General features: G+C 40.4%; 1 protein-coding gene across 4 annotated transcripts in view; it reads left to right on the top strand.

The window, feature by feature from the left end:
• Positions 1–5,564: 5,564 nt before the first annotated feature.
• RAB3GAP2 (RAB3 GTPase activating non-catalytic protein subunit 2) overlaps positions 5,565–19,835 on the top strand; it is a 47,280-nt gene continuing 33,009 nt past the window's right edge. For 2 of the 4 annotated variants that reach the window (XM_084283968.1, XM_084283966.1), the window contains exons 1-3: positions 5,577–5,690; positions 15,065–15,132; positions 19,162–19,285. In XM_084283968.1, the coding sequence (XP_084140094.1) occupies positions 5,591–5,690; positions 15,065–15,132; positions 19,162–19,285 (292 nt within the window). In that variant the 5' untranslated portion in view covers positions 5,577–5,590. Of the gene's footprint in view, positions 5,691–15,064; positions 15,133–19,161; positions 19,286–19,835 lie in introns of those variants that run through there. The other 2 variants (XM_084283967.1, XM_084283969.1) reach the window with 2 other exon arrangements.

Below are 19,835 nucleotides of genomic sequence, written 5' to 3'. Positions count from 1 at the left end.
CTTCCCTACGGGTAGGGTCAGGCCAACAAATAGGTCTCTCTGTTCCCCTGAGAAGGGAGTCGCCCACAACCATCACCCTTCTTTCTGTCCTGGTGGAGGCAGTCCTGAGGCATGGAGTTGGCTTCCTCACCCTAGGCATCCTCCTGGGTAGACCTTCTACCTCTTCCTCAGCTACCGGTCTCTCAACGTCCAGGGCCTCAAAACTGTTGCATAAAGGCACCTGGGAAGGTGGGGCCGGTGGGGGACGGCATCGCCTGCAAGGTCGAGCAGGGGCCTGTCTCCATTCCTCCTCAACTCCCAGGTCCCCTGCCTCTGCCCGACAGCAACAGGGCAGGGGGTCCACCCCCATTTGGGGTGTCTCACCCCGGTACCTGTCCTTCAGGCCCTACAGGGAGTTGCTCCACCAGTCTATCTCCCGCTCACACTCCCTGATATCCCTCAACCTCTCCACCTCCTCCTTGAGTTCTGCCATGAGTCGGACCAGGTCATCCACCTGCTCGCACCTCACGCACACAGTCTCTTTGCCCCCTGCAGGTGGTAGCAACAGGCTCAGGCACTCCCTGCACCAGGAGACCTGAACTGCCACAGTTTTGAGCGGGCAGTCGGCCTGGGTGCGTACAGACTTCCTAGAGAGCACTGTGCCTGGTGTACACCATTGCAGCTGAGCTAGCGGCAGACCGCCATTAGAGTTGTTTGTATGGGCAGGGGGGAGCGCTCTGCCCTGCCTGCTCGCCCTGCCTGCTCCCTAGGGGCAGCTTTTGACCGGCCGGGGAGGGGGCGCTGCTGGCTCTGCCTGCCCCTCCTTCTCGCCTCGTTCCCCTCCCTCACGAGGGCTGCCGGGTCCTGGTGGCTCCCTCGAGTGGGCTCGATGCTGGAAAAATGAGCCCTGCCTGCCCGATCCCCCGCTCCGCTGCAGAACGCGTCTGCCCTGGAGCCGATCACCTCAGCAAGATGTCACTATCTTATTTGGCAGGGGCTGAGTAAGACACGAAGTAGTATTTGTAAGTTGTGTGAAGATACATTTGTGAGCCAAGAGCTCTTAAAATTTATTGCTGACTTTTAAGAGCAGGAGAGAAAAGGACTAAATGATGGACTATCACAACTATAAGCAAAGCTGCAATGCTGAAAAGCAATGACCTTCCTAACTTCTCTCTGCTCTTGTTTTCAGTCTTCTGAACACCAGAAAACTGTGTTAAGCTGGTTTAGGATCACTCTCAGGTTCATTGTGACAAAGAATCCTTGGCCTGTAAATTTTCCGGTTTGAATATTCAGTATTTGAATTCTCATTCACACTGATTTGTCGTGAATGGACCAGAAATTGAGTGGGGTATGCATATGCTCCATAACGGGGGGGGGGGAAAGGGGGGGGGGGGGGGAAGAGAATTATAAATGGCAGAATCACAGTCATAGTATAGATTTTTTTTTCTTTTCTGGCAATGTCCTTCAATAGTTGAATACTTTTTTTCTTTCTGGGATTGTTCCAGCCCATGAGATTATTTGCTGAAATATTCATGAACGGTGAGCACAGATAGGAGTAAGTAAACTTAATGACAGAACATGAATATGCTCAGGAAAAGTTGTATATTTTTGCTTGGCCCTTACATCTCTAGAGGAATTATGCAAATATTGAACCTAATAGCTGATGCACTTTTCCGTGGAATGCTATGGTCTGGATTCTGAGGTTGGGGAACTTGGGCAATACAAAAGGATGAAAGTTGGCCATGCTCAGTGAGCACAGAATGCTCCTATTGGAAGAAAAAATAATGATGGTATATGCATTAATCCAATAATTATATAATTAGGATTAGGAAAAAAAATATTTAGCAAGTCCCCAGCTACTGAGAAGTCACCCAAGGCATCTGCATGCTTGATGTCATGCAGGCCAGGGTGGCTCAAGGAGGAAATGGAGGTAACAATTTCCCAGGACAGAAAAGTGAGCTATTAAATTGTCTTGCTTTTCTTCCATATTCTTTACCTCCTCTTAGAGGTGTGTGAGAGTCCATATTTAACTGGGACTAGCGTGAGGGTGAGGTGGAAGATTCTGTGGCATCACTTTTTTTCTCTTTTGCTATGGCAGTAATTTCTATTCTCTAATGCTATGGCAGTATCCTGAAGCCAGCACCCTAGATTTGGAGCTTTGCTGTGCTATGTGATGCACAGATACGGAGATGCTTAATTCTGTATTTACTTCTTCCAATTGTATGTCATTGTATTGTATGTCATTCCCAGTTTCCCTTCAAAACTACCCTTTCTGATTGGCCACCTTTTCTCTAGTGCAAATCATAGCTCTTATTTTTATTTATTTTTTTTTATTTTTTTTTCTTTTCTTTATTTCTGGTGCTCTCCAGATGTATCTTGTCTTCATCAGAACTAATTTAGTTAATTCTCCATTCTAAAGCTAGCCTGCGGTGGCTGGTGCGCAGTTGCGTAGCAACACCTGCCCTTTGCAGGCACAGATAGCAGGCAGGCAGGGATGCCAGTGTGAGCCTGGCCCAGAAAGGTGAGAAAAAAAGGGGCAAGACAGATTGTCATCCCTCAAGGCTTTGCAGCTGCACACCACATTGCTACAAACTGGCAGATACATCAGTGAGGCAGGGTTTGCTTTCATTTCCAGAACTGGCTTTTGGAACAAAAAATACTGGCTCAGCACAGGTCAGATCCTTTCTGTTTCAGGACTGCCCTTCAAAAATGCAGAGGAAACTGTGGGATGACAACTTTGGGGGGTTTCATCATCTATAGGTATATTTGTGGGGCAATGTACTTTGGCTGTTAAAATGCTGCTTAAACCACGTCTTTAGGCAAAAGTCATGAAATGGAAAGGAAGAGTCTAAGAGGGCAGCACCAATCAAAAGCATTCAATGATGACAAAAGATTCATGTGATCTTAAAAATCTTGTTATTTCAAAAATAAAAGTCTGGAATATGAATCTAAGATTCAGATTATCTATCATTTTGTGGGGAAGGATTTCATAGTTTTATTTGTTTAGTGGAAGATTGGGATAGTAAACACATTTCTCTATACCAATTTGTGAATAAAATCTTTAGTGCAGTGAAGAGCATGTTAATCTTCATGACTCCCACACTGCCACAAATTTCAAAGGATGAATTTGTGGCAGGGCATATACAGAATTTTGTTAAGCCTTGTAGGCTCTTGTAGATAAATCTCAACTAGAGCTGCTACGCTTGAGTGCCTAAGTATGCAGAGTGGAAAAAAGATTGTTCACATCCAGACATAACCCAGCGCAGAACAGCCAGAGACGTACTTGTCCAGCCCTCCCTGTCTTCACTCCTCTTTTGCATGTGCTGTGAGTCAGAACATCTGGCCTAGTGACTAAATGGAAGTCATTTCTTTGGTATTTTGTTTTCCTTCCACAAGTTGGGGCCTAGAATGCACTTCACTGTATGCAAGAACTTTATAGGAAGAGAGAAATACCAGTGGCATACATAGTCCTCAAAGGCATTTTTCTGTCTTCTGCTCTTCAAATGCAGCATTTACTACATTTCACGATCTGCCTGTAACAGCACTATTTAATCTTCATGCTTCTGGCCCTGCCCCAGTTCTGCCACGTGCCTGCTGGGAGCTCTGAACAAAGAGCTCAGCGCCTTAACCACTGGATAGACAGAGAGGCTTGCATATGGATATCCCAAGACAGGGCTAACTGCGTTACTGGGAAGCCATATATGATATATTTCCGAAGGTAATTGCTTGTATCAAGCTGAGATGACAGTATATGTGAGTCTGCTACAGCTATTAAATAAACGGTCAGTTTCATTTTCTTTTATTATCAAAGACCAAATTCAGGACTCTGCATATTTATTTATGCTAACTAGCATGAATGAACAACAAGTGGAGATCATCACTGAAAAACAGTTTCACTCAGAGTACTTCTTTTTTTTTTCTTTTTTTCTTTTGTAAAATGCAGCAAGGGCTCCAGATGACAGAACCTACATAAATGCAAAGTATTGTTGTCACTGTAAATGTATGGTTAATTTTGGGTATTGATTGAGCATTTATCTGAGTGGCTTCCAGAATTTTGATTAGTATTTATGACTATTTTTTCAAAGTTTTTTTTTTTTTTAATGGATTCACATATAATTATAATGAATATTTTAAAATTAATACATATTGAAAATGGTACAACAAACACACAAAAGGTAATTCAGTATCCAAAGTGATAACATGGGTTCATCAGAGCTCAATCCTGTCTTAAATATTAATTCATTTGTTGAATTATTCATTGCCTTATTTTATGTATTAATTAGAATCTTGGCAGTTTTGTAACACAACTTCTTTGCATACAGCAAATCAGTCAGGGATATGACAGTGCCTTACACTGTTACTAGTTACTAGTCTCAGAGGAGGATATTTTCATGAGATGATGAAAGTATCCCTAGAGAATGACAAACCATGTTCTTTGTTTAATTTCTTGCATGCTCTTTATTTATTTACTTGGTGTTACTAGCAACTTTGTATATGTTACACATTTACCATTATTTTCTTTCCCATAGGCTTTATATGTTTAATTAGTGTTTTTAAAGTCATTAGTCATTCCTCCAAACCTGTTGCATTCAATGTTTCCCACTGTGACCTTAATTTCCAAGAGCCTCCTTCCTTTGGTACACAACATGCAATTTTATGCCTGTTCAGAAAAACGCAGGATCCAGCCATTCTGACCTGAATAGGTGCGGGATTATTCACCTGCTTAAATCCACATTTAACACAACATCCCTTGTGTTGCCTGAGGAGCCACAGATTTTAAATGTAAAAATAAATATCCGTGCTGGCGCTGAGGGCAAAACTGTTACTGGGTCCTGATTATTGCAGCAAAATAGAACAGGTGAGAACATTAGAAGCTGTCAGGACAAGTTGAAGACAGGTTATTGGAAAATTTGACGCATATTTTCTAGAGGTTATAGCCTGTGACAGTATACCCAGACTGTGTATATGGTCTGTTCCTTCAGGAAAATCTGAGGTGATTTGGGTTGAAACTTCTATGAATAAAAAGATAAGTCAGTGCTCAGTCTTGCATGGTCTTTAACCAGCACCCAAGAAGCCTACCCCCAACCCCAAACTACACTGAGTATGCTAAAAATAAGCATAAAATAATAAGAAACCACGGTAAAGTAGGATTTATTTGCAGTAATAAGAAGCCACGGTAAAGTAGGATTTATTTAAAATTGTGAAGGGCTGCGGACAGCACGTTTCCTTTGAGGCGCGGAGAACATCCCCTGGCCTTCTTCTCACACGCTTTTCTTCTCCTTGCCCTGGAGGGGGATTTTTGATGCCGTGTGCTAACTGACGGCGCCCCCAGTAAATCCCACTCATCCCCACCGCTGCTGCCGCTGGCGGGCCGGGGCCCTGAGGCGAGCCGAGCTCCGAATGTCTTCGGGAGGCGGCGGCCCCGCCTTGAGCGGCCACGTCGGCACCCGGCGGAGCAGCAGCAGCAGCAGGAGAAGGATGAGGAGGAGGAGAAGGATGAGGAGGAGGAGGAGCAGAGGGGCGGAGGGAGCGGCGCGGGCCCCGCGCAGGCGCCTGGCCGGTGCCGTGCGGGAGGGCGGCGCGGAGCGGTTCCGGGTCGGGCGGCGGCGCCATGGCGTGTGCCCTCGTCCCCTTCGGCCGCCTGCGGGACCTGGGCGCGGCGCGGGACTTCCTCTGCCCGCAGCGGCGGCACGGCGGCGCCGCGGGGGGCGGTGAGTGCGGGGCGGGGGCTCGGGGCTGCACAGCGGGGTGGAGGGAGGGCGGCAGGGGCAGGGGGGCTGCGTGGGGCTGCGTGGGGCTGGTGGCTGCGGTGCGGGGCGAGGTGGTGCAAGGGATAGCCGCGGGGCTGGTGCGCGGGGCGCCGAGGGGGAGCAGCAGGCGGCGGAGTTGAAGACGTGCAAGGTTTGGGAGGGGGTGGGAAGGAGGAGGGGTCACACAACAGCTGTTAGAAGGTTTTAAGAAAACAATGTGCGTCCAGCCAGTTGAATTCACCACCAGAAGTTGTGTACGCGTACCGTAGCCTGTTTTATCCATGGTCTTCTTGTGCTCAGGGTTAGACTTTGTGTACTTTATTGTTCAAGTGCACTTGGCATAGGGTAATTCTGGAAGAGTTTTATATAACCACCCCTACTTGTCATACCTTAGATTGTTCAAAACTTCTGGTAGAAAACACTTATGTTCCACTACCTGTGCTTGTTTTGCTGCTGCAATGCTCCAAAAAACATGTCCAGGCTCCGTATGGCTCCTCTTTCGGTGTCATACCTATCGAAAGGAAGGGTTCTGGTACCTGTAGCATCCTGTCTGTGCCTCTTGGTAGAAACAGAAGGTAGAAGCAACAGATGGCAGCGTGTTTGTGTTTCTAAAAGCGTGTGTTGAATGCCTTTAAAGCGTTTCTCTCTTTTTTGGTAGCGCATGCAAGGCCAATTGGTGTAAAGTAACAACCTGGATACTTTTGGTGGCGTGGATTTGTCAAATGGCCGCTGTGAAGAGAGGAAGCGTTTAGTGTGTTGGAAAACCACAAAACATGGTAGCATCAAGGACAACGTACATCCTAAAATGCACTGTTCATCCATTTTAATGAGTAGATAGTATTCAGGAATATTTATATGTGGTCGTTCAGACATCATGGCAGAGTATCGGAATTTAGAAGTTTTCAAAATTTAGACTTACCTGAGTCTTTCAGATTTGTAGCTTTTTTTTTTTTTTTTTTTTTTTTTTAATTCTGCAACCATTTCCTTGGCTCAAGAGCATGAACGTGAGTAAGAGTTCTCAAAGTGACTTTTACATAGGAATATGGTCTCACCATGTTGAAGCAGAAATTATTAGTGCATTCATCTTTCATACACTGGTACAACTTGCAGAGGTGTCTTAAGTTAGAAACGAGTAAGTTGTATCTGAAGTTAGAAAAAAAAAAAGATCTGTTTGCATGGCATAGGAGATCTTTTTCCCTTTTACACTTGTTTCTTGAAGTCTGCATTGCTGCTGCTCTGCAGCCCAAGGACCTGAATCACTGGAGCTGCGAGGCTTGGGAACTCCTGTTAGGCTGAGATGGCATATCTGCCACAGTCACTGCTACTCTCAAGGTCTTGTGCTCTGAGTTGCTTCCCTGGCTGGAAATATCTAATTGTTTTTTGATTGTTCCTTTACTGTTTTTCACCTGCATGTTAATCCATTCACTTTTCCATGTAAGCAACTGACTTGTTGCATGGCAGTTCAAAATCACTCTGCTTCCTCTCTGCTGTATGCTTTGGCTGTTACTTGGCTCACATGGAAGAACTTTTTGCCATGAAGAAACCACAAGTGGAGGGGTTTTATTTTATTTTCAAAGTTAGTCTGCATTTGTATGGAAACTCCTTGACTAGTTTTTAAACTTTATAGCTAAATGAAAAATGCTGACAACCTTAGGGAAAAAAAGTACATACTAAACGTTTTTATTAAACAATAACTTAAAAATATTTTTATTTTATTTTATTTTATTTTTTTGTCCTAACTTGTTAGTTATTTATAGCTGCTGTCAGATTTTGGGTAAAAAAAAATGTTTTTGCAAAGGTGCTTTCAGGACCTTTCAGGTTTTGGATTTTTTGAGAAGCTATCTATCTTTTTTTCTTTCAACAACTAAGAAACAAAAAGAACTTGTCATCTGAAGTTAAGTTTTTCTGCTGTTCTAGCATTGCCCATTTTTTTCATTCTGAGCAAACTGACAAATACTTTTTGTGACTATTTGGTATGCTAAAATCTACAGAGATTAATGTAAAAGTGTTCTCTGTGTTTTTCACAGAACAATGTAAATATGAAACATGCAAATGTAACAATGTAAATATAACACTGTAAAAGTGTTTTTCATTATATAAATATAAATATTTATATTTCTGAAAATGCAAGGGGCTTTTAAAATCAGTATGTGATACTATGACTTTTATTAAAAGCTTGTAGGGTCAGAAGTTAGATACCTTTCCTATGAATAAAACAGCTGTAGCTTAACATAGCATGTTTCATTTAATTACAACATACTAAGCTAATCTACATTTAGGCTTAACTATAAAAGTTTTTTTTAAGTTCTCTGTATATTAAAAATATGGATGTAGGTAACTGACTTAGAATAAAAACGCAGATTTTTTTTAAGATATTTTCTTCCTTTATGCAGGTAAAATTTAAACACGTTCAGCTGTAGAAAAAGATAATAGAAAGCATCCTATCAACTACACTTAACCTTTTGCAGTAACCCAACAGTTTGTCTAGTTTTTGCAAATTATATACTTGTGTGATAAAGTGGAAGAAAAAATAACTATGTCCTCCTCTGAGCTTGATGCAAAGTCAGTTCTGTAAGTGCCAGTGGAGCAGGTCAGGAAGCACTGGAAGGAAGGGTTGACGTGTTTCTCCCCGCTTGCACTATGCAGTCGTACGTTGGAACACCTAATAGTACAATGCTTAAATGTCCATTGCCTGAGATAATGACTGCTCTGTTGTGATTAAAAACGTTTAGCTACTTTTTATCGGATGTATTAGAATAAAAGGTGTTGGGGCAGATCTTGCCAGTGTTATGGAGCAAACTGGTTAATGGTGCTTAATAACGAGTTCTCGTCCCTTTATTCTCTAGGAGGGAAAAAAAGAGTTTGAATGCCATTTCACATTTTAATGAAGAATGGGACTCTTAAGCATGATGATGATTCTTGGGAAAAGTTATTGCTGATAATGAAGCATGAATCCTCTGTGGAACCTGAGCCTAGTGGTATCTAAGTGGCTTTGAAGACTGCTGCCTCCAGTGTGCAAATACTAGGGATAGGAAGTATTTGTATTGCATTTAATTTGACAGCTTGCTGTGGGGAAGATGTTCTTGGATGATGTATTGGCCGGATCAAAGAACAGCTGTGACGGTTAACTCCATTATACAGCTGTCTATAATAAAACATTGCATGTGAATTAAAAAAATCATCAAATCCATGCAATTTGCAAAATATGATCAAACTTCACAGGCATAACAAAACTCTAGTATTAAGAAATTGATGGATGTATAACTGCAAAGAGCAGAAAACCGAGCAATAAGGCATAGCATTTTTTATAATGTTTATAATTTGTTTGAGGAATTCATGTGCAGTTCATTTAAAATGATGCCATGTGCCTGTTCTAATAGACACTGAGCTTGAACTGTGCATTTTAAATCTCTTGATAGACTTGATGACAGCAGTTTAGTGCCATAGCCAGCTAGGACTGGTGCTTTGCTGGAGTTTGGAGGTGTTAATATGAAAGAAAACAAAAACAAAACAAAACAAAAAATCTGGTTTGCAGATATTTATAGTTCCCAAATGCGTTTATTTCCCACTACATCAATGAAATTCATCACGAAACAAAACAAAACAAAACACCACTACTCCTTGGGAGTTCCCAAGCAATGATGCCTATGTGTCTGATAACACGTGTGTCACTTCAGGGCGGCTCACGGCCCAGTGTACAATTCTGAGATGCTGCTGCTTATTTTGGAGTGGGGCTCGGGCTGTTGGAAGTGCGGGGGATGTTTTGACCCTTATGTTGGTTATTTATTGTTCCTCTTTTTACAGTAGGAATGATAGCTGAATGTTGGTAAAAGAGTTCTTCTGCACAATCCAGCAGTGTTAAATTGACAGTGTCCTGAAAAACGCTCTTCTGCTCGGTTCCTCGAAACTTCATCTTCAGAGTTGTGCTTATGCACTTCGCTTTATCAGGATCAGCTAATTTAATTCAGAAATACGGAAAGCCAGGCTTTTTATTTCAGAGTTGGAAACTAGGTTAAAAAGAAAAAAAATGCATTACAAATTAATTTCTAAACTGCTTTTATCAGCAGGGTTCTTAAGTGTTTCTGTGTGCCTCTTATTGAATTTGGTATATTCCTCTTGAAGTGCCTTCTGACAGTCTTTTCTGTACTGCATTTTCAGTCAGATTCTCTCTATCCAGATTTCATCATACACATTTAAGCTTCCTTTCTTTCCATGTCTGTATTCATGTAAAATATCAAAAGTATTATTGCTGCATTATGTTTCGTGCATAACCGTTAATACGCTCTGAGGTACTGGAAAGACTAAGTGATGTTCTCAGCACATGACAGAGTGGCATCAGAGTGCTTTGTCCAAACCATCTTCACGTGTGACGGTTTTTTGCAACTTTAACATCTCCTTAGCTGGATATTCTTCCTTCTTTCTTGCAATAACCTGATCTGTGACTTTCATTTGAAAGAAAGATGAAATACCGTGTTTTGTATATCGTGTGTTTAATTTGTATCCTGTGCTGTGTAGTATCATGAGGTTCCTCCCCTTCAATGGTACCTTAGACTTTGGTTTTAGGGTTAAGTTATAACTGTAAAGCATAGAAATTTGCAACATTATTTAAAAAAAGAAAAAGCTGTGTAGTACATGGATTGATTTTTAAACAGTGGAAAAAAAAAAGTTAAAGCAATTGTGACCATCTAGAGGAGAAATTGTTCCAAATGTTTCTCAATTTCTTTTTCAGATTAGTGAGCTAATTTAGCTTGAATGTCATCTTTTCTTTTTTCACTTGTTAGGGACATTTGAAGTGATAAGAAAGAGTAAACATAATACTGATCTCAGAAAGGGTTTGCTAGTAATGCTGGCAAGGCTGTCTAGTATATCTGACAGTTCCCACTTGAGGGGAACTTTGAGGAAAAATGTCCTCTGATTACTGAATAGCAAGTAGATTTAAAACTATTTCTAAAATTCCTTGGCCCGTACAGAAAAGAAACCGGTATTTCTTCACTTATTATGCAACCTGGTGATATCAGATGAGCTGTAAATATATGTAGAAAAGAATCTGAAACTCTTCACTTAATAATTCTACAAGAAATTGTTACATATTAATTTCATAAGTTCTTAAGGCACGGATGAGAAGGAAACTGAAAGATCATAAACTCATCAAACTGTACACATGAAATTAATGTATGAAATGAATTGGTACGACTTGGTTTTATTTATCATTTTTATATGCAAAAAGATTGTATATGTTAGATTTTTACCTGATGCAGCTTGATACTTTACAGACAACATATAAAAACCTATTGAAGACAGATTATCTTGTGTGTGTATTAAATTTTCTCTCGTATTTAAAAAATCTATTAACTTGCTTGTTCTAAAGCCTTCTGTTGATGCAGTTAGGGGTAGTATGATGTTGAGCTTTGGGGGTCTGGTTTCCAAGAGGAGCTCTTCAGCTTGGACAAACAGACTGCTCTGCTACCTTCTCTGCACTTCTCTGTACTCGGATACATTCTGCACTTCAGGAAGAAAGTCTTAGACTGAGTAAAAACACTTTACATATTGAATTTGATGTGTTAAATGCTAGGTAAACCTCAGTAGTCTAGATCTCTTGCTAAAGTTTCTTTCCTGTTTTCACGTCTTTTAAACAACATGCTCCTCAGTATAGAAACTATTCTTTTGGGTCTTAAGTTTATGATAAATATGCTTGAAACAAAGTCTCTTATGCTTTAGCATCAATTTTGCAAATGTGCAGCATAGGGAGCACCTTTAAAGTTTCAGATGCACTGATGATAAAGTTTTACTGCTTGAATGCTTCAAATTGAAGAATGAAGTCGTTTTTATAGACCCAGTAGATGAACTTCTGTTTTTGCAGTCTCTGCAATAAAGCAAAATCTGTCATGTTGCTGCTGCTCTTTGTTAACTGCTGCTGCTTTATTAGGGAGAACTATATACCAGACATCTGTTACTGGTCTGAGATAGAGGTAATGGAAATGTAGGCTTGCACAACAGAGCTTGATCTCCCAACAGTGGACTTGAAAAATGAACGTTACAACTCAAGAGTTGTTTAGTGTTGATTATTATTGGTGTCATTCCACAGTTGCTAGTTCTGATCTACAATACTACTAAAGGAAATTGTGGGGGAACAATTCAAAATCTTCGTTACAGGCAACTTGGATACCCAGTCATCTCTCGCTTGACCAATGTTATCAAGCGCTGGTGCACAGGACAGTTTTGGCAAGCTGACAGCTTCTGTGGGATGTTGTGTGATTCATTGGCGCCAGTGAACTACACTGTGCTTTGGTGGAGTAAGGTACAGGCGTGTCCCTCAGCTTCTCTGGTCATTGTTTCAGAGTTTAGTTGTCTGTTGCTTAATACCCTGCTTCACTCACTGTTTCAGTGCATAGGTGAAGTGTCTGATATGGCTGCCACATGTTAGATAAGGGCCAATTTCACCTGGCTCCAAAGAGACCCACTGCTGCCCAGGGTCGAGCCAATAAACAGTGGTGGATGATCTCCACACTGCAGCCCGTGGAGGAGCCCCCGGTGGAGCAGGTGGATGTGGCCTGGAGGAGGCTGCGGCCCATGGAGAGCCCCCGCAGGAGCAGGCCCCGGGCCGGAGCTGCAGCCCGTGGAGAGGAGCCCACACAGGAGCAGGGGGTCTGGGGGGAGCTGCCGCCCACCCGTGGGGGACCCGTGCTGGAGCAGTTTGCTCCTGGGGGATGGACCCTGTGTGATGGAGCCATGTGGGAGCAGTGCTTGAAGAGCTGCTGCCTGTGGGAAGCCACAGAGGATCAGTTTGGGAAGGACGGCATCCCATGGGAGGGACAGAGAGTGACCAAGAAGGAGCGGCAGAGATGAAGCATCAGGGACTGACCGCAGCCCCCATTGCCCATTCCCCCGTGCTGCTTGGTGGGAGGAGGTAGAAGATGGGGGGAAGGTGTTTTTAGTTTTGTTGTTGTTTCTCACTTCTCTAGCTTGTTAGTAATAGGTAATAGATTTCATTAATCTCCCTACACTGAGTGTGTTTTGCCTGTGACTCTAATTGTTGAGTGATCTCCCTGTCCTTATCTCAGCCCTTGAGCCCTTTGCATCATATTTTCTCCCCCTTTCCCTTTGAGGATGGTAAGAGAGCAGTTGTGGTGGAGCTCAGCTGCCCAGATGAATAAAACCACGGCACTACCTTAACCTAAATACTGAAGTTGGTTACTGCTTTCTTCTTGCAGTTTATATTCAACAGTATTTGCTGTAATTGTCCTTTATATTTTGTAGACTGGAAAATTCTCAAGCTGAAGCACAAGATGAGGCTTTGACCCTTGGAAGCTTTTATAGTTAGGCCTGAGATAGCGGTGCCGTCAGCTTTGTATTGACAATGATGCGGTAAAACTGGCTGACTCACCCCTTCTGTAGATGGTGCAGATGTTTCAATTTTAACAAAGATTATTCACACAGTCATTTTGTCATCCAACCTTGTGAAACACCTTCTTAACAGCACTGCTGGAAAGCTTAAGAAATAAGCTAAAATATTGTTTAAAGAAGTCTTTTGTTTTCATTAGCCATACAAAAGCTTTAAAAACCTTTGTAAACAGAGTACAGATTTCTATTTTATTGTACTGGATTCTTATTTTTATTTATTTACTTATTTTTCTTCTAAAGAAATCAGAGTTTTTAGAGGAATTAAAATTGGAGCGTTCTAGATGCAAACCTTCTTATCCATACTGCTTGGCCATCCAAAATGGGAAAGTTTGGCTTGCTTAAAACTAAATCTGAGCAAATTTGAGACGTGATGCGTAAACTACTTCTTAAGGTCAATGTAGCCATGACAAGTTAATGAAGAACTTGAGTGAAATCCTCAGGCAAGTCTTGATGTCTTATGAAATCTGAAGCAGTAACATCAGCTGTAACATCAGCAGTAACATTCAGTACTTGGCGCTTTAAGCTGCTGCAGCGATGCCTATCTACTTGTGGGTGCCAGTGATGGCTGAGAACTGTGCTGAACTCACCGACTGTAGGAAGTCTCCACTTTTTTAATCCTTACTGCCTGTGCAGTAATTAATGCTTTTTAATTCTCATTAAGTTATGTGTTTTTAGATGAAAGAATTTCAAACGTTTTTTACATATGACTTATGTTAACCCTTATAAGGCAACTGAGAAGTAGGCCTGTCTCTACAAACTGCAGTTTTCTCAGGTATTTATTTTGTAAGCTTGCGGATTCCCTGAGGTTTCTGAATGACATAATTGAAACTGATTGGTGTCTAGCTGATTTTCTTTCCTCTTGCAGAGAGGTAAATAGCCAATGTCCTTGTGCTCTTTTTGCCTTCAGAGAGCACAGCGTCAGCTTTTGTTGTGGCTGCTTTGGGGTGGTTGTGGAATCTGCATCATCTTGGTCTCTGGTGCTTTGTTTATCATAGGTATATTTCTGTGTGTGCAGTCACTCATTCATAAAAGGAACTTATGTTGCTACTGGCTGATCCTGCAATTGACTAAAAAAACCCACATCATTAAAGAAAGAAAGATACCTTACTCGTGTACAGAAATATTATTTCTCATAAAATTGTGTGCACATGGTTCTTCGGATGTTGCAGGGCTTCTTATGTCAGTTGGTCTGATGCTCACAGACAGGTACATGAAGTCTTGAAGGGTTGGAAAGTGCATACTGTACCCTTATTTTCTCTCTGTGACTAATACATACAAGATAGTACTTTTGCTGTCTTTGGAGTTGTAACAATTAGAAATCAAGCATATCTTAAATTTTACACTAAGGTCTTAGGTCTCCATACCAACTGTATACCAGCTGTAGAAAGTTTTGTTGTTGTTGTTGTTGTTTTTGTCAAGTGGACACGCAGGGTATTTGTCCTTATCTCCTAACTCTGCATTTCAGTTTGCTGTATATAACTAGAAATTCATCTTGGCTCTCTTGAAATGGCTGTGGAGAAACTGAGAAAAGACCAAATTGCGTGCATTACTGAACAAATTAATCAGAGGCCCTACTGAAGTCTCAGTGATGTGGTGCACCAGGCACTGTAAGCAGTTGTGATCCAGAGTTCTAGATGCAGTCTGTCAGAATTAATTTAACATGGGTGTTGTTATGCCCATTTCCAATTTGTACTTAGATTAGATCGTCTAGTTATTACTTTTTCATAGTTTCAAACGTGGAAATAAGAGATCCATTTCTACCACTTAGTGGTGTTTTTTTTTTTTTTTTTTTCCTGTAGTACTTGTTTAGTATCTGCTATTATTGAAGTTATTATGCATTGACAGGGAAAGGAAAACAACAGTTGGCAGTTCATTTTGACTGTATTTTTGCTTGCCTATGCTGTATTCATGTGACAAATATTTTTTGTCTAAAGCAGGTAAACCAACGAACTGGGAAGATGGTGGCTGGGGAGCCTGGGATGAAGCAGAATTACCAGAACCTGTAAGTTCATATTTATGAGGATTGATTGCTAAAATTATCTTTTCTAAAGGACTATTTTACTTGTTTGCGTTTACTTTTTTTTTCCCCTTGGTAGTTATCAACTTGCTAAAATGGATCTTGAACAGCATTTTAAACGCTTCTGCTCTTGTCCATTGCTCTCGTAATTGTTTCTAAATATAGCTTGAATGGTTTAGTTATTGTGGTAATTACTCATTCTTGTATTCTGTAGGTTTTTTTCTCTCTTTCTGTGATGCTGTTGCCTAGTCTTTGCCTATAGTTATCCAGAGACAGTAAGCCTTGTTTTTGTCTCGCTTGGAGTCCCTTTGGTGGGAACAGTCTTGCAGTCCTTTCTGAGGAAGTAAAAACAACGCATCTTATTAGTATTTAAAATCCACCTCAACTTTGGTGAAACATAGACATTAAGGACTAGGCAACAGAACCAGCTTCAGTTTATATTTATAAATATAAACTACTTCATATATATATATATATATATATATATATATATATATATATATAATTTGTTGTTGTTGTTGTTAGTAGGCCTGTCCAATTCTGTCCCATTTTCTCTGCAGCTTCTGAGCAGTAACTGTGGAGTGACAAATTCATCCATCTAGTCTCAGGATCTAGGTTACTCTTAGAAAAATCTTAGTTCACAGTTGCATGTAAAAATACCATGCTGAGAACAAACACTGAACTAAATGTTCTTCTGGGATTTGGAAGAGAGCTTCCTTATAAATGAGTGGGCTGGTACCTGATGCTTATAAAAAGGGAGGCAACAGCCTCAGGAGTACTGCTTATTTTGAGATAGCAACAAGGTTGGAGTAGGTGATCTTAGAGGTCTTTTCCAACCTAAATGATTCTATGATTCTCAGTACCTTCAACCATAATCAGAACAACATATTACTCTATTTTAGTAGAGAAACGCATCCAGTCCTGAAGTGCATTATCCCAGATCTTAAGTAACTTTGTGAATGCATGGTCTGTAGGTAAGACTATCAGAATTTCATGCTGTAGTGTGAAGTAAACTGTAATGGTGACAAGTATTGCCTTGATGTCTACCTCTCAGCAGTGTTGATGCTGCTCAGTTGATGATTTTCTTAAGAGAACTAATATAATCTTTTTTTTTAAGATCTAAACTGAACCCCTAAATCCAGAACCACTGACATAAACATCTTTATAATGCTTGTGCAGTGAGTACTCTTATGTTGTGATTAAGTACTCTTATGTTGGGATGTGTGGATGATGTTACAGGAGAGACAAAATTATACATACGGGATGGGTGCAGAACAGTTGCTCTTTAAAGGGAAAGAAATCATCCCTCTGCCCAGCTACTGCTGCTGGGAATAACACAGCTGGTCTCAGATTGCTGGTAAGGCTGAGAGACTTTTAGCTGCCAGCTGACTTGAATACGATGTTTTGTTAAGAAAGCTGTCTGTGCAGAAATCCTCCGCATCTGAATGAATCATCTGAACAACATTGCTTGATTAAGTCTGTGTTAGAGCTAATGAGGTACACTGAGGAATCTGGACCTCACCTTGTTAATAAAACTCTTAACTGTTGTAATTGTCTCAATATGCGGGAGGTACGCCCAAGGAGTGGGACGGCATCTTTTTAGCTATTTACTTGAGCAGGGAAACATACTACAACTGAGGTGAGAAGTTAAAATGAGCATGGTTTCTCCCAGGGATGAATCACTCTCAAGCTGATGTCAAGGAATGAAAGGAGCATAAAAACTCTTGAATAGGATGGGTATTCAAATCCACTATAATTTTGATGAAATTAATGTGTTTCTCAGGCTGCATCTTTATTACATGTGCCATAATGTTCGTAATTGCCTCAATGTTTTCTGCTTACGATGTAAATAGATCAAGCAGGTGTAGCTGAGCTGTAACTGTCATCATTTATGCTCGTTTCTTTTTAAAATGGCAAACTTATGCAATGTAGTTCACACCCTTCTTGCTAAAGTCCTGTAAGTGCTTCTGGCCAAGCATGTGAAGCCCTCTCTGCTTATTTGTTTCCATCCGAAGTTGCTGGTGGTTCTAGGTTAAACTCTTAAGAAAGAAGGAACTGTCATCCACACAAAGATGATGATTCTGTGTAGAAGCATATTTGTGGAAGTAGAGACCACACACCAAAACAGAGTTCATCAGTCTAGAATAGAGTTGAGAACTATTATTGTAATGTTATGTTAACATGTTATGTTATAACATAACAATGTTATGTTGCTAAAGATATATTACAATATTTCTGTTACAATATTGTAACAATAGTTTTAAAAACATTAGAGGTAGCATAAATTGCATCTCTTCTTGGAATTATTCGTCACCTGAACAAGTATCTGTATCATGGAACTTTCACAAAGACAACATGGAACTTTTACAAAGACATTAATTTTTTTTAAAGATTCTTCTGTAAGGTGTCTTTTTATGCAACTGATTTCTTATTTAGTAGGGATGGTGATGCTGAAATCTCATTTTAAGAGCTGATTTTAATAATGCTGTATTTCACTTTTTTAAGTAGGCTTTTTACAAGTTAAGTTAACTTTTAAAGTTAACTTTAGGAAGTTAACAAGTTGACTTTTTAAGTTAACTTAACTTTTCCTGTTTTAACACCTTTGTCAGTAGTGTGTTGGCCATATTTTAAGTCTTTTAGGTTTCAAGTTACCTGTTTATGCATACAGATATTTTTGAATTCTGAGGTATTTTAATTCTTTTTAATCTTTAAACAAGTCTTTGATTTTGGTTTCTATTTCCTCAGTTTGAAACACATTACATTAAAAATAACTGCAGGGATTTTCTTTGGTTTCTGGTTATGTGTTTTTGCACTTAATATGTTTACCTTTGTCACAAGGAGTTAAAATCATGAGTGTCCCAGGAAATCATTATCACTATCCCTTTGTAAATTCTTGAAAAATGCCAGTGTGCTCTGTGTGTTAGAAATACCTGGATAAAAATTATTAGCAATTGGGACTGCAGTCTTGTAACCTCAGGTATCCCTGCTGAGGTTGCATGACTGTACATTTCCTGTGGAAGGAAAAAGTTTTTTGTGACTTCATGACAGGATTGCCTTTCTGCAAGGAACTTTCTCTTGTTGATATTGCGTAGGCAAGGACTAGGCCATTCATAGTGATGATGGATAGGAGTGGGAAGAAGCCAATCTCTTGTCATGCACAGATCTTTTCCTAGAGCCTTTCATAGAATCATAGAATATTTCAAGCTAGAAGGGACCCATGAGGATCATTTAGTACAACTCCTGGGTCTGCTCGAGATGACCCAAAAAACAGAACCAAACGCTTCTTGAACTCTAGCAGGCTCAGTGCCATGGCCACTGCCCTGGAGAGCCTGTTCCAGTGCCGGACTGCTATCAGTAAAGAATCTTTCTAACACCCAGTCTGAACCTCTCCTGTCCCAGCTCCATGCTGATCCCTCTGGTCCTTTTTGCTGTCACCAGGAATACAGCTGAGAGGGAAATGTAGAATTCACACATAGCAATGAGGTGTAATAAGTGTAATAATGCATAGAGAGTGCAGGGTCATTGGTCAGTGTGTGAAGTAGCTGGTTTTTTTTAATAGAGGAGTTTCCTGTTACTTCACTTTAGGGAGTTGTAGGTGAAAACAACTAGCTCTTCAGTTAATCCTCAGGTGTTTCTTACAAAGTCTGGGTTGAAGCTAGCTTAAACTGAGATTTGTACTTTACTGCTGCGAACCATATAGTTTGCTAATAAATATAGTCTAAAGCTTTTGCTGTGTTTGAACTGTAGAAGGGAAGACCCCAAATAAATATTACTTACAATCTAAACTCCCAATGGGAAGTTTTCTGTTTTCTGATTTGCAAACATGCAGATATAATTTGTGCAAGGTTGCCTTTTAGTGTATCATGGCTTTTTATGCATGTTGGAGGGCCAGCAACTTGAAAGGTGATTGGGCATTCAGCACTGGTATTGACAGCAAGTCAGAGTGTCATGAATCTTAGAGGTGTTTCTGTATGTAAAAATGATTGCATGCATTAACTAAAGCTTTACCTGTAGGAAGAAGAGGAATCTGCTTCCAAGAACCAGAAAAATTACTGGCTTCAAGACTGTGTGTTATCCTTGTCACCAACAAATGACCTGATGGTAATAGCCAATGAGCAGAAAGCAGTTTTCTTAGTGTGTAAGTATACATTCTACTAAGTATATGTGCTAGTACATTTAATAGTAGTGAGATCTGTTTTTTTTTCTCCTGTCTACTTACCCTCCCAAGTCATATTTTGAAGAATTTTGTAATGTTCTGTAGTAGCTGTTGTGCATTTTCTAGGTGTATTGCTTGCTAAGTTACTTATTTTGTCCTTATTTCTCATCTATAGTGTTATCTGAGAAAAATATTTAATCATTAATAATTAAATCCAAAATATGCTGTATAAATACCCTGTTAATCAGCACTGTTGACATTAATCATGCCCAATAAGCAAAACAAAACATTTCTGTTAGTTTTACCCTTACTAAAATATTTTAACTTATTTTTCTTCTCCTTTGAAAAAAATCAACTGAGTCACACTTGAAGGTGAGAAAATTGAGGTGGATTGTCTGATAGAAAATTCTTCTCCATCCTGAAGAATGTGTGGCTTTTTATTCTACTCTAAAGCAGAGTTCTCAAACTGTTTTTAGAGGTACCCTGAATACTATATAAACACTTGATCAGCCATCTTCCATTTGCAAATGTG

The sequence above is a fragment of the Netta rufina genome (genome assembly GCF_964035555.1).
Source record: "Netta rufina genome assembly, chromosome: 3".
NCBI classification, from domain to species: Eukaryota; Metazoa; Chordata; class Aves; order Anseriformes; family Anatidae; genus Netta; species Netta rufina.
The sequence above is the reverse complement of the archived record's forward strand: the minus strand, read 5'-3'. Positions and strand labels throughout refer to the sequence as shown.